The 13,576-nt window shown below is 36.0% G+C and overlaps 2 protein-coding genes and 1 pseudogene across 3 annotated transcripts; 2 read left to right on the forward strand and 1 right to left on the reverse strand.

Annotated features, from left to right (window-relative positions):
- Positions 1-595: 595 nt before the first annotated feature.
- On the forward strand, positions 596-5,209 carry LOC102614874 (uncharacterized). 2 transcript variants are annotated; one of them, XM_006487741.3, is made up of 10 exons: positions 596-794; positions 887-1,119; positions 1,209-1,413; positions 1,684-1,774; positions 1,858-2,003; positions 3,383-3,626; positions 3,724-3,828; positions 3,978-4,160; positions 4,242-4,446; positions 4,553-5,209. In XM_006487741.3, exons 2-10 carry the CDS (start codon positions 900-902, stop codon positions 5,038-5,040), a joined length of 1,887 nt encoding a protein of 628 aa, XP_006487804.2. In that variant the 5' UTR covers positions 596-794; positions 887-899; the 3' UTR covers positions 5,041-5,209. The 2 variants fall into 2 exon arrangements, with proteins under 2 accessions (XP_006487804.2, XP_006487803.2); XM_006487740.3 differs by having other exon boundaries at positions 596-763.
- Positions 5,210-6,722: 1,513 nt separating this feature from the next.
- On the forward strand, positions 6,723-9,906 carry LOC102614195 (uncharacterized). Its single transcript, XM_006487816.3, has 9 exons — positions 6,723-6,838; positions 7,052-7,498; positions 7,671-7,761; positions 7,883-8,028; positions 8,210-8,453; positions 8,535-8,639; positions 8,740-8,922; positions 9,008-9,212; positions 9,321-9,906. The coding sequence occupies exons 2-9, from the start codon at positions 7,065-7,067 to the stop codon at positions 9,806-9,808; spliced, it is 1,896 nt and encodes a 631-aa protein (XP_006487879.2). The 5' UTR covers positions 6,723-6,838; positions 7,052-7,064; the 3' UTR covers positions 9,809-9,906.
- Positions 9,907-12,797: 2,891 nt separating this feature from the next.
- Positions 12,798-13,522, reverse strand: LOC127899405 (probable sugar phosphate/phosphate translocator At3g11320; annotated as a pseudogene).
- Between the last annotated feature and the right edge of the window lie 54 nt (positions 13,523-13,576).

Below are 13,576 nucleotides of genomic sequence, written 5' to 3' on the forward strand. Positions count from 1 at the left end.
TAACCTTCATTGAAACTGAATATTAAGGATGACGAAAATCTTGAAAAGGTCCTCAAGGACCCTTCCCATAGGATCAGAGATCGAAGGATGAAAAACTCAAAATACTAACATAAAAAAATAATTAAAAAGATTACTTTAACGTCTATTTTTTATTTAGAAAAGGAATAAGATTATGTATTAATTCTCATTTTCTCTTCACTTTTATTTTTTAATTTTTATGAAATTTTTTTCTATTATTTAAGATTCATATATCCTTCTCTTAAATAATTACGAAGAAGACGGAAAGGTACGGAAATATAAATAAAACTTCAAAGATAAATAAAAGGGAGTCTCTATATTGATATTCCTACTATATTATTTACTATGAGCATGTCACTATTGACTATTCCCACTCAAAATTCAACAACCTGACTACCTGAGGGTGCTTTGGCCATTTCTACGTCGGACATAGGCATATTTCATACAAATGATAAACTATATACCATATACCATTCGAAACATTATAAAACATTAGGGACCCATATGGTATTTACCACATCAGAAATCTTAAAGCAGTTTCTATAAATAGTGGCCCAATGCGCTTGAATTTTCTGAGCTTACCCTGTCCCAATCCCATATTCTCGAAGAAAGAGACTTGTAAACCAGCTGCAGTTCCCGCAGCATTTATTTTAAATATATAAATTTAATCTATTTATCTCTTTCAAGTCTCTTTTTCGCCCAGTTATTAGTTTCCCACTTCACAGTTCACACTTCACTGCTTCTGGTAACGTACATTTTTCTTCATAAGTTCCATTGTAATGCTCTGTTTTCTCCTCTGTTTTCATTGTAGTACATGCTTGAATTCTTTAAGTAATATACACTTCTGACTGTTTTTGAAAATATGCAGATTACAAACCAAAATGGGGAGATTTTCAGTACCCATGTTGGGGTTTCTGCTGTTGTGCTTCTTGGCAGCGGTTACAGAAGCCACTTACATCAAATACAAGGACCCAAAACAGCCATTGGGTGCTAGGATCAGGGACTTGATGAGCAGAATGACTCTAGCTGAAAAGATTGGCCAGATGACTCAGATCGAGCGCGCTGTTGCTACCCCAGATGTTATGAAGCAGTTCTTCATTGGTATGAATATGAACCAACTTCATTAGTATTTATGTGTTTGTTTATGAGGTCATTATGTTAAAATGTGGCGAATGGGGGATTTGGTGTAGGGAGTGTGTTGAGTGGAGGAGGGAGTGTGCCTGCTCCTAAAGCAACTGCTGAGACGTGGGTGAACATGGTGAATGGGTTGCAAAAGGGGGCTCTTTCGACCCGTCTTGGGATTCCTATGATTTATGGGATTGATGCTGTTCATGGCCACAACAATGTGTATAAGGCCACGATTTTCCCTCACAATGTAGGGCTTGGAGTGACCAGGCAAGTGTGTCAACTTTTTTGCGAACTCGTGCTTATCAAATATTTTGTTCAATCTATGTGGTAGAATGTTGATTTCTTGAATTTGCGATTACTATTTTGCTCAAATACTCTCTCTGTTTGATTACTGGAGATGAAATTTCTGTTCGTTAATACTAACATACTGGTCACTATTAGATCAGATAATTGATCATTTGATTTGTTTTCTTGTTGAATAAATGGTGGTGCTGGGATCTTTCTGTGCGCGTAATTTTGACTATTATTGTTGACCAGGGATCCTGCCCTTGTCAAGAAGATCGGCGATGCAACTGCTCTTGAAGTGAGAGCTACAGGAATCCCTTATGTTTTTGCTCCGTGCATTGCGGTAACTAAAGACTGATATTCTTTGATGTCTCATGTTGTATGTTTAACAAAGTGTGCTCTAACCAACTGTTTCTGCTGTCATAGGTTTGTAGAGACCCGAGATGGGGACGGTGCTATGAGAGCTACAGTGAAGATCATAAGATTGTTCAAGCAATGACTGAGATTATACCCGGTTTACAGGGAGACCTTCCAGCCAATTCTAAAAAGGGAGTTCCCTTTGTCGCTGGAAAGTAAGATCCCTTGTTACTAATAGCTTATTTGACCCATTACTTATTTCTTCTTTGTGACCCAGTTGTGATGCTTATCACTTTTGTTGCCGTGAACAAATTTGTTTCTGATACTTTTCCAATCTGACTAGGTTTGGTCCCCCGTCTAATAGTTATGTTTCCTTGTAAATTTTCTAATTAGGTGCTAGTTATTCTGAAGTTATGTTCTAAAAGCTCCGATTATCCAATTTGCCATTATTAAAGTGTCAAAATTCGGCGAGTATTATCTGTATAGTTTCGATGAGAGGATAAACTTCTTTTGGACATCTTTATGTGATGTTACTCAAGAGCTAAGACCTGATGATGGGCCATTTTAGTCTCTATATTTTAATAATAAGTTGATTATAGAAATGAAATATCTAGTTCAGCAAGCCCTTTCCCTTTTTCTAGCTTTACCTGTAAATGAGATCACATTATTTGGTCTGCAGTATGGTTATTACCTAGACAGCATCAGCATTTCATTTGTTTTTTTTATCCTCTTAGTTTCAGATTCATATGGAAATATAACTTCTTTTGGAATTTTTTGGATAAAAAATTCATTGTGGTGGGCCTTATTGCATTAGTGGCCGGCCAAGTTGTCCTCTAGATTAAAAGCTGATTTAAATGGTACAATTCAAAATCCCCCTAACCTTTTCCCATGTGATGCTTTCATATATGTAAAGTTATTGCTGATGTAGGACTAAAATATCAGTAGACTATTATCTGATTCAGCCTAGTGTTGGTCCAACATCAATGATTATGCAAGGCAAGCTGAGATTGTTTTGCTTCTTCCCCACTATTTTTAGTGGAATTAAGGCAGTGATTGATGATTACCGGTCCACTGCCAGTGATAGGCAGATCCTGCTGTAATAGTTGCTCCAGTGTGTAATGTTTGTTAGATCTGTCAGTTGTGTTACCTTATCATGTGATATATCTTATCTTAGAATTAATTGGACGGGAAAACTCTTTTGATCAAATGAGTTTAGATATTTTGGTTGTGATTATGAAACTTAATTATGGAAGACATAAGATAGCACTAATCTGCCTAACCAAGATTATGGAAGATGTTTCGATGGATTGTGAGTCACATCTGAGGTTGAGAGCAGGCCAGACCATCCATGATCCAAGTTAGTGATTAAACGACTCCATGTATCTGTATTTTATGACACAGCTGCTGTGAACTGAAGACAATTTTCATTGCTGAATCATTGTTACTTTTCTACCGATTTTTACATATTAGGAAGCATTTTATGGTTAAATCTTTAATACATTGTAAATGAAAATTTAATTAGTAACCACGAATGTATGATGAAAACCTTGGCAGTGACAATTTTTTTTCCTAATTCCTTGATTACTTTGTTTAGAAAAAAGGTGGCGGCCTGCGCCAAGCACTATGTGGGAGATGGTGGCACGACCAAGGGCATCAATGAGAACAATACTGTAATTAATTTAAATGGATTGCTCAGCATCCACATGCCTGCTTACTATAATTCCATTAGCAAGGGTGTCGCAACAGTTATGGTTTCCTACTCAAGCTGGAATGGCAAGAAGATGCATGCTAATCATGAACTTGTCACCGGATTCCTCAAGAACAAGCTTAAGTTTAGGGTAACAAAATTTATATGAAAATTCTAGTAACTTGCTTACCTTTTACCAATTTTAAGGTAACAAGGATAGAATTAATGTGTTTGTTGGGTAATTTCAGGGTTTTGTCATATCAGATTGGGAGGGTATTGACAGGATTACCGCTCCTCCCCATGCTAATTATTCATATTCTGTCCAAGCCGGAGTTAGCGCTGGAATTGACATGGTGAGTAAAATTTTCGTCATTTCAAAATATAATATTACAAATTTACTAGGACGTAGTATATGGAAGTTATTGCTTCCCTGCAGTGAGCATCTAAGATCTTACTATTTTATTTCTTTTTCCATTTTTTCTAACAAATCCCTGTGTTCCAGGTAATGGTTCCCAATAACTACAAAGAGTTCATTGATGACTTAACTGATCAAGTAAAGAAAAATATTATCCCCATGAGCAGGATTGATGATGCAGTTAAGAGAATCTTGAGAGTTAAATTTGTCATGGGACTCTTTGATAGCCCTCTGGCTGATACCAGCCTGGTCAATGAACTTGGGAGTCAGGTATTTTGTTGTAGAAGGCTGTAATTTCTCTCACATGTTTTCAAATTCGGCTAATGTCAATTTAATAATGCAATTGGACAGGAACATAGAGAATTAGCTAGGGAAGCTGTAAGGAAATCACTAGTGCTGCTGAAAAATGGAGAAGCTGCTGATAAGCCTTTGGTTCCCCTTCCTAAGAAAGCTTCAAAGATACTGGTTGCAGGAAGTCATGCTGACAATTTGGGCTATCAATGTGGTGGCTGGACAATCACATGGCAGGGTCTAGGCGGCAATGATCTCACAGCTGGTAAATTAAATCAGCCAAAATTTGAATATAATTAGTTAAAGTTTTATCATGCAGTAGATTCATCTACTACGCTGCACTTTTAATGAAATGATATCTGTACAAACAGGTACCACGATCCTCCATGCGGTGAGTAATACAGTTGATCCTACTACCCAAGTTGTCTTCAATGAAAACCCTGATGCAAACTTTGTGAAATCCAACAAGTTCTCCCATGCCATTGTTGTTGTTGGTGAGCAACCCTATGCAGAAACATATGGTGATAGCTTAAACCTGACCATATCCGAGCCTGGTCTGAGCACCATAACCAATGTGTGCGGAGCTGTCAAATGCGTTGTTGTTGTCATATCTGGTCGCCCTGTTGTGATCCAGCCCTATCTAGCACAGATAGATGCACTCGTCGCTGCTTGGCTTCCAGGAACTGAAGGCCAAGGTGTTGCTGATGTCCTTTTTGGAGATTACGGGTTCACAGGCAAGCTTGCGCGTACATGGTTCAAGACAGTTGATCAGCTTCCAATGAACGTTGGAGATCCACATTATGATCCTCTCTTTCCATTTGGATTTGGTCTGACAACTAAACCTACCAAGGGCAACTAAAATACCCACCGCGGCAATTTATCCTTCTACATGAGATGTATTGTTCAAAAGATTGCTTGTGATAAGATTTAAACGTAGTTTTGGTTTCTATTACTTCAAAACTAGTGTTAAGGAATGTCAATTCTAAACCTCAGAATCTATTGAATTGAATGAATCACCTATTGAATCACGCAATAAGAGAGCCGATAATTGTGGATACCACAAGGGGAAAAAACACTCACCGTTGTAGAGATCGATGGCTAAACTGCCATAAATTTATCCCTCTATTTCTCTCGGAATTCAAAGACGGGTGGATTCTGCTATCCAGAGCAATGCATTCAAATAGATAAAATTTACTAATGAAATAGGTTTGTATATATATTTCTAGAAATTTTTCTAAAACGGTGGGGTCTATCTAATTGTTTGAGTTATAAACGAGGGTAATTTTCAAGATATTGCAAATGAATCATACGTCCGGGCATTGGGCTGTATTTATCAATTTTTATATTTTATTTACTCAAAATTAAAAAATAAAATTTGATGCATTTATAATTCTAAAATTTTGAAGCTTTCTCCCCTCAATCTAACGGCTATTGGATTTTTTTTTCATTTGTTGTACTCTACTCTCCCGACCTAACCCGTCGTGGAAAGTCAGAATCTAAGTCCGTGTAGGACTAACTATATTGTTACGACTCAGAATTCTGATTCCTAACACAGTTCCGTCCTAAACCAAATAGAACAGTAACTATTCTATACAACTCTGAACAAAATTCCGTCCAAATCCAAATGAGACAATAACTATAATATCCGACTCCGGACAGAATTCCTCGTGCACATTAATGCCCCTTCTCAAGGCGTTTTGGTTCAAGCAAGAAAATAATGACAGAGCTCTTTCTTTCTCTCCCGCAACTCTTTTTTCTACACTATCAACTCCGAAGCACCAAAAGGCTACACGGCACTGTCCCAAGGAGATTTTGGTCTCAACATCATTAATTATATTTTCATACGTAAGAGCCGTTACGTAAGAGACGTTAGTTTCTGAATAGAAGCTGATTCATGATATATGAAGTGAAAAAAAAATAAAAATCAAACGCATAATTTTGACGTGTTTAAAAATTAATACACAATGAAATGAAAATCTATCTATTAATTCCATTCAAATAAATGTATGGAAGAATATTCTCCAATATTTGAGTCCTAATTAATGTGGCATTCAAATAAATGTATGGAAGAATATTTTATGAGCAGTACTAGGTATTCTAATATTTAAGTAATTTTACCATATATGGAATCCAATCATCCAATGAGTGAAACATAGTATTAGGACTCAAATTGAGACTCAAATGTTGGGATCCATAGCACATTTTATAGACTGAAAAGATTAATGGAATATTTACCTATTTAAATATGATTTTTTGGTTTATCAGTATTTTGTTTTTCAACAAACTTTGAAGTAGTTTGATCTTGACCGGATTTCTTCCAATTATATAAATATTTGACATCCCGCATAATCCATAATAATTCAAATTTGTTCTTATCTAGAATTACTTATCTGTAATCTTTATCTTATGCAATTAACGTTGTTAATTTCCTATTTCAGAAACTTACTTATCCAATTAAAACTGTGCACGTATACTTGACATATTCGATTATAAATAAAATAAAACTCCATGAACTTCAAGATATCTCTGACACATGCACATAATATTCTTGCCTAATATAAACTTACAATAATACCCATCTTTTCAAACTATATATAGTTGCTTGATTCTTTTCGTTTTTACTCACTTTTCAGTGTTAAAGTTTCTGTGCTAAGCTGGTATGATTTCAAATTTTTTATCATCTTGCTTCTTCTTTCTCCCCCTGATTTCTATACTTTCACATGTTCTTCTTATGTAATTCTTGTAGTATTTGTCAAAATATATTACAATCTATATATTCGAATATTACCATTATTGTTACTAAATTTTTTGTTACTATTTCATCATATAATTTATGTAAACTAATTGTATTCTTCTAATTTGTTTTACAGAAACAATACAAAGATGAGGATGACTTCACTTGCTACATTAGGGTTTCTCCTATTATGCTGCATGGCATTCGCAATTCATGCATCAGACCCAGGTTACATGAAATTCAGAGACCCACAACAGCCATTGAGCAAAAGAATCAGAGACCTCATGAACAGAATGACTCTAGAAGAGAAAATTGGTCAGATGGTGCAATTAGACCGCGCGGCCGCAACCGCAGAGATCATGAGGGATTATTCTATCGGCAGCTTACTTAGCGGTGGTGGGAGCGTGCCGCGCCTTCAGGCCACGCCGCAGGAATGGATTGACATGGTCAACGATTTTCAGAAAGGTTCATTGTCAAGCCGGCTAGGGATTCCTATGATTTATGGCATTGATGCGGTTCATGGCCACAACAATGTTTATAAGGCCACGATATTTCCCCACAATGTTGGCCTGGGAGCTACAAGGTACTTAAATAACTACTAAGCGTGTCATATTTACATCGATAATTTATTAGAGCTAATGTTGGTACATGTATTTGAACTTTTTAATTAATTGTGACATATGATCAATGTTTGGGAGAAATTTTCAATTAATATATCGTAAGGTCTTGTATTGAGATCAACTTCTTTATTGTAGGGACCCTGACCTTGTGAGGAGGATTGGAGCTGCAACCGCTCTTGAAGTTAGAGCTACAGGCATCAATTATGCATTTGCTCCATGCATTGCGGTAATTACATACATATATACTTCCGATTCCTGAAAGCATTTTCATGTAATATTTTTAATTTTTTATGTATTGAAACTTAAAAGATTAAAAGAAAATCATTGTACAACGTCAATAATAACAGGTCTGTAGAGATCCGAGATGGGGGAGATGTTTCGAGAGCTACAGTGAGGATCCTAAAATTGTTAAACTGATGACAGAAATTATACCTGGTTTACAAGGAGATATTCCCAGTGACTTACCAAAGGGCATTCCTTATGTCGCCGGAAGGTATGCTATTGGCTGCATTTATGATGATTTTGAATTTAATTATGAGTGTCAAGTATTTTGGTGTTATGACCTGTTTCAAGTTATCTTTTCTCCATTATGGACCTGCCAGAACCCAAAATTCTGTTTCCGTCACTATTTGAGGATATTTAATACATTAAATATGATGTCATACAACGAACAGGGATAAGGTTGCTGCTTGTGCAAAACACTATGTTGGGGATGGAGGTACAACGAGAGGCATCAATGAGAACAATACGGTGATTGATAGGCATGGATTGATGAGCATTCACATGCCAGCTTACAACGACGCAATCATCAAAGGCGTGTCCACAGTCATGGTATCTTACTCTAGCTGGAATGGCCTGAAGATGCACGCCAATCGCGATCTTGTTACCAATTTTCTCAAGGGCACCCTCAAGTTCAGGGTACTAATTATATAGCTTTCAGATCATAGTACTGAAATTATGCAGATGATTTATTTATTATTATTTTTTGGTGGTTGGCAGGGTTTTGTAATCTCGGATTGGCAGGGAATTGATAGAATTACTACACCGGAACATGCAAATTACTCTTACTCAGTTCTGGCTGGTGTTAATGCTGGTATTGATATGGTCAGTGTAGCTTCAATTAAATGGTTTCAGTTTTGTTTATTTGTTCATTGTTTTTAATTTAAATTCTGAATCCTTAAAATAAATTGGTGTGTTTGATCAGTTCATGCTTCCATTCAACCACACCGACTTCATAGATATTCTGACTGATTTCGTGGAGAGAAAGATTGTCCCAATGAGTCGTATAGATGATGCTGTGAGAAGGATATTGAGAGTGAAGTTCACAATGGGTTTGTTTGAGAAACCAATGGCTGATCAGACTTTCATCGATAAACTTGGAAGCCAGGTATAAAACCGAACTTTCACTATTTAATGGTTTTTCACAGATGGATTTGAATTCAGTGTTGATTTGAGCTTTGGTGAACTAACAGGCTCACAGAGATTTAGCCAGGGAAGCAGTTAGAAAATCTCTGGTATTACTGAAAAATGGAGAGAATGCAGATGGTGCAGCGCTTCCTCTTCCGAAAAATGCAGCCAGGATTTTAGTTGCCGGAACCCATGCCAATAATTTGGGCTACCAATGTGGTGGCTGGACTATCGCTTGGCAGGGACTTAGCGGCAATAATAACACTGTTGGTAAGATAGAAAAAAGAATTAATCACTACCTTATCCGAAATTGCAGATCTTTCTAATTTTTCAATTTTTTTACATAGTTCAAATTGATGTGACAATATTATACTGCAGGGACTACTATCTTGAATGGTATCTCAGCCACAGTCGACAGTGACACAGAGATTATTTTCAGTGAGAATCCGTCAATGGATTATGTCAAGGCCAGCAACGTTTCCTACGCCATTGTTGTCGTGGGAGAGCAGCCGTATGCTGAGACACAAGGTGACAGTTTGAACTTGACGATAAGCGAGCCAGGGCCGAGCACGCTCACCAATGTATGTGCGGCTGTTAAATGTGTCGTTGTGTTAGTTTCTGGCCGGCCTGTTACAGTTGGACCTTATCTTCCCCAAGTAGATGCTCTTGTTGCTGCTTGGCTTCCGGGGACTGAAGGCCAGGGAGTTGCTGATGTGCTTTTCGGAGACTATGGATTTACTGGGAGGCTGCCTCGTACTTGGTTCAAGACTGTTGATCAGCTGCCCATGAACTTCGGTGACGAGCAATATGACCCGCTTTTTCCCTTGGGGTTTGGCCTCACTACTGAGCCTGTTGGTTCAAGTTAGAAATTTGTTCATAGAATTGTTTTAAATTTCTTTTATTGATTCATAAAGTGTGAAGACAATGGATTTATTAAGAGTAGTTTCTTCAGTAAAGTGCGGTTTAGATCAGCATAAAATCTTTTTAGTAGAGTAAGTTTTGAAGCAAAAACTTTTATCTGATACAAATATTTTTAATTGATATTGGGCAGATAGGGATAGTAATTGGGATTGTTAAAAAATTCACGTTTGGTTAAAAAAAAAAAACTTCAGAAAATCAACGGCAAATCTTTGGAAGCATTAAAGAAGTTGAATTTCAAAATAATTTTTTTTTTGAGAATCACACTTGATTTCCCAAATCTTTATAATTAATGTAAAAAAGTTAGAATACAAATTTACGTGAATGCGTAAATGAATGAGCAAGGGATTCTCAACCATATTTGGGGCTTAGACAATGATTTTTATTAAAGTTTCTTAATATTTGAGGTAAAAAATTTATATTAGTTATATTATAACTTTTTTTATTTAAAATCAATTCTTCTAACTTTCTAAGATGTAAAATTATATGTGGTTCAAATTAGACAATGAAATTTTCATTAAATGTTTCATGATCTTTTAAGGTTCAGCTATGTTGCAACAGTTGAAAGGAGGTGCCCCACTTTTTGTCTTTTGTGATTTGACATCTTTAACTGATGTCAAATTTAATGGAATATCTTATACTCTATTTTATTCATAAGATATTAAGAAATATTATGATACTTTTTATTTACATGCACTATTAAAATTCTATTTAGCACCTTATACTCTTTTTATTTATTTATTTATATAAATATGAAAGTACTTATTTGTTTACATCCAATACTAATATCAATGGAAAGACCAACACCCCTAAATTTATAAATTAAAAATAAAATTTTAGATTTTTTTTCTCTTCCTCTCACTTTCATCTCTATCATCATCAGTCAATAACAATTAAAAAAGAAAAAGAAAAACAAAATTTGAAAGACTCACCCATCACCTTTATTCTCTCAACGATTCATGAACAATACGCAATACCAATACCAATACTAATACCAAATAAAACATAAGAACACATTTTGATTCTTGTTTCACTAACAATATCACCGCAAATTCCGACTTTAAAAGGTTTCATTAATACTCTTTCAAAACTTGACATTCTATCATGGTAAAAGAGTTTACTGTTAATTTCTACAAACTCTTTAAAGTAATTAGTAATTACGTTTGAACGATATCTTACCTGGCGGTTCTTCTCCTTGATGTTGATAACTTAACTATAAAATACTCTCTTCATGTTGGTACAAAACAAAACCAGTGCAGCCATCACAAATTCCAAAGGCCTCACATCCTTTGTACCAAATATTCCAAACTATCATAATTATATCAAGGAAAATGAGATTCACACCACATTTAGCACCACAAGTAGCACCAAACGGTGCGTTTCGAGGTAACTATAAATTACCACTGTTAATTGACAATTGCAACACACACGCTGTTCACAACACACGCGCTCTATCCCCACACTCCGTTCTTCCGTTCTTCTCATTATCGGCTCTCTCTCTCTCCTGCCCCCTTCAAATCCAGTAGCCGTGTATCACTTTCTCTCTACCGGCTAAATCCAGCAACCCAGGTCACTCTCTCTGTCGCCCCTCCAAATCCAGCACCGGTGGGTCACTCTTTCTCCCTCCCAAATTCACAGCAGTCGTGGGTCACAGCTGTAGTTGTCTCGTCATCGACAGCTGCCGTAATCGACTCATGGAGGTAATTTGCTTCATTAGAATATCCTTATTTTAATAATTTACTGGTTAGAAACTTAAGTCTAACCAGGTATTTTCCTAAACTAATTTTTTATGCACCAATGTAAATAGCTATCTCAATTCTATATTCTGAGTAAAATGCTGGATCTGATATATTGTTTGCTTTTGTGGTGAAAATTTTGCAGCCAGAAGAAGCAACAATAATTGAAATTAATGAGCCAGTGTCATTGACTTTGGCTCTAAGATACATAAATTCATTCACAAGGGCTACTCCATTGTCGAATACTGTTACCATCAACCTGTCTTCAGAACTGCCTGTTGTGGTCGAGTACAAGATTGCGGAGATGGGTTATATTAGATTCTACTTGACACCAAGATACAAGAAGATGAGGATGAGACCAAGCCTCTAGCTTAAGTGTCATTTGGTACATATGCTATGGCATTTTAAGTTTGCTTTTAGAATATTTCTCGTAAATTTTCATGTTGAAAAACCAATCATTTGTAGTTCAGTAGATTGATAAGAATTCGTTTCTTGTGCTTGGTTTTTTATCCTACTGTTGTACATGTAATTGATTCATTTGTAATCTTTGTTGCTTTCAAAGGTAGGCTTCAATTGAGTTGAAACTTTCAAAAATTTATAAAAAAATGAACCGTAAATAAAAGATAGCATCATATTGGGTGACATAATGTTTTCGTGGATGATCCTGATTAATGCTGTGTATTTCGCATTGTAATTACTTGTTGATCAATTTAATTGAATTGATTAACACATTGGTTTGAGTTTTGATATTGCTGCTCTGTTTTTGGGTTAATTGAAGATCGCATTTTTGCAGGAACTGGTAAATTGGACACGTTAACAAAAAACTCTCACGTATTACTGAAATAATAACTGTTATACTTCAGCCCTTATGGACAGTACACAATGGTTGCAAGCAAATCAACTCATAACTTACACAATGGTTGCAAGCAAATCAATTTATAACTTGTAAATAAATAAACCCCAAAAAAATTTTAAATGATGGGTAATATGAAGAAATCAAATTCAAATTTTTTCTGCAATGAACTTCCCTGAAACAAAATTTGGTGATATTCCTCAAAACCGAGAACACAACCTAGTGCTATTTTCTTTGTTTGAGGTTTCTTTTTTTCAACATTGATCTAGGTATCTTGTTGCTTTTGTCAATGTGGATAAAATGAATTAATATTGTTTAAATTAATTCCTACATATATATTGGCGAAAATCATTTGCTCTGTTTCTTGGCTTCTTTGTAGAGGATGACCCCATAACCAGACATCCCAGTTATATATACCAGATTTCTGAATATAAGAATTGATACAACCACTGCAATAGCTCCTTTGCATTTCCAAGAACTTGAAAGCCAAACACACATGGTATGTCTTAAAATGATGTACTCGATTGAACTCAATTTACAAAAATATTAGCTGAAGAGTTAAGGCATTGGTGTGCTTGGTGACAAAAAATTGGTCAATTTGACAAAATATGCAAGCGAGGAATTGAAGATCAGATACCATACGAACTCCACATCTTGTTTAGCAAGTGCAATTGTGATTCCAACTACATCTTTTTCCATTATTAGTACAGCAGGAATAAGGAAAATAGCAGCTACTGGAGCCATGTACATGAGAAGGTTCATAGAATTAACTTTTCTCTGAGATATCAACCAAAGTACACAACTATAGGTAACAAAATTACATGTGAAAAATGTTCATATTTCAAGTGGGTAAGCTCAAAGAAATCTGATATCCTTCAGACGAGAGCAAAATCCCTTGCAGGACTGTCCTGAGTGCCCAAGCTGGGATGTCTGGTTATAAGTCTTACCCTACTGGCAATAATAATGCCAATAACAACAGGAATGAGGGTCACATAAGTAAGTCAACCCTTTTTCTTGAGGATCATCAGATAAGAAAAAACCGCTGTGAAAAACAATGTTGCAGACCCCACACAACAGGAGAGTGAAGCAGCAAGTCAAATTTTTGAGACAGCCGCGAGACTGAGGTG

Source organism: Citrus sinensis, chromosome 8 (assembly GCF_022201045.2).
Source record: "Citrus sinensis cultivar Valencia sweet orange chromosome 8, DVS_A1.0, whole genome shotgun sequence".
NCBI lineage: Eukaryota > Viridiplantae > Streptophyta > Magnoliopsida > Sapindales > Rutaceae > Citrus > Citrus sinensis.

Bases quoted from the DNA above. Each gene is read 5' to 3' on its own strand.
- LOC102614874 (XM_006487741.3), top strand. From the start codon at position 900: ATGGGGAGATTTTCAGTACCCATGTTGGGGTTTCTGCTGTTGTGCTTC. The intron at 3,627-3,723 runs GTAACAAAATTT...GGGTAATTTCAG, and splicing joins AGAACAAGCTTAAGTTTAGG to GGTTTTGTCATATCAGATTG. The intron at 4,447-4,552 runs GTAAATTAAATC...CTGTACAAACAG, and splicing joins CGGCAATGATCTCACAGCTG to GTACCACGATCCTCCATGCG.
- LOC102614195 (XM_006487816.3), top strand. From the start codon at position 7,065: ATGAGGATGACTTCACTTGCTACATTAGGGTTTCTCCTATTATGCTGC. The intron at 8,640-8,739 runs GTCAGTGTAGCT...GTGTTTGATCAG, and splicing joins TTAATGCTGGTATTGATATG to TTCATGCTTCCATTCAACCA. The intron at 8,923-9,007 runs GTATAAAACCGA...GTGAACTAACAG, and splicing joins TCGATAAACTTGGAAGCCAG to GCTCACAGAGATTTAGCCAG.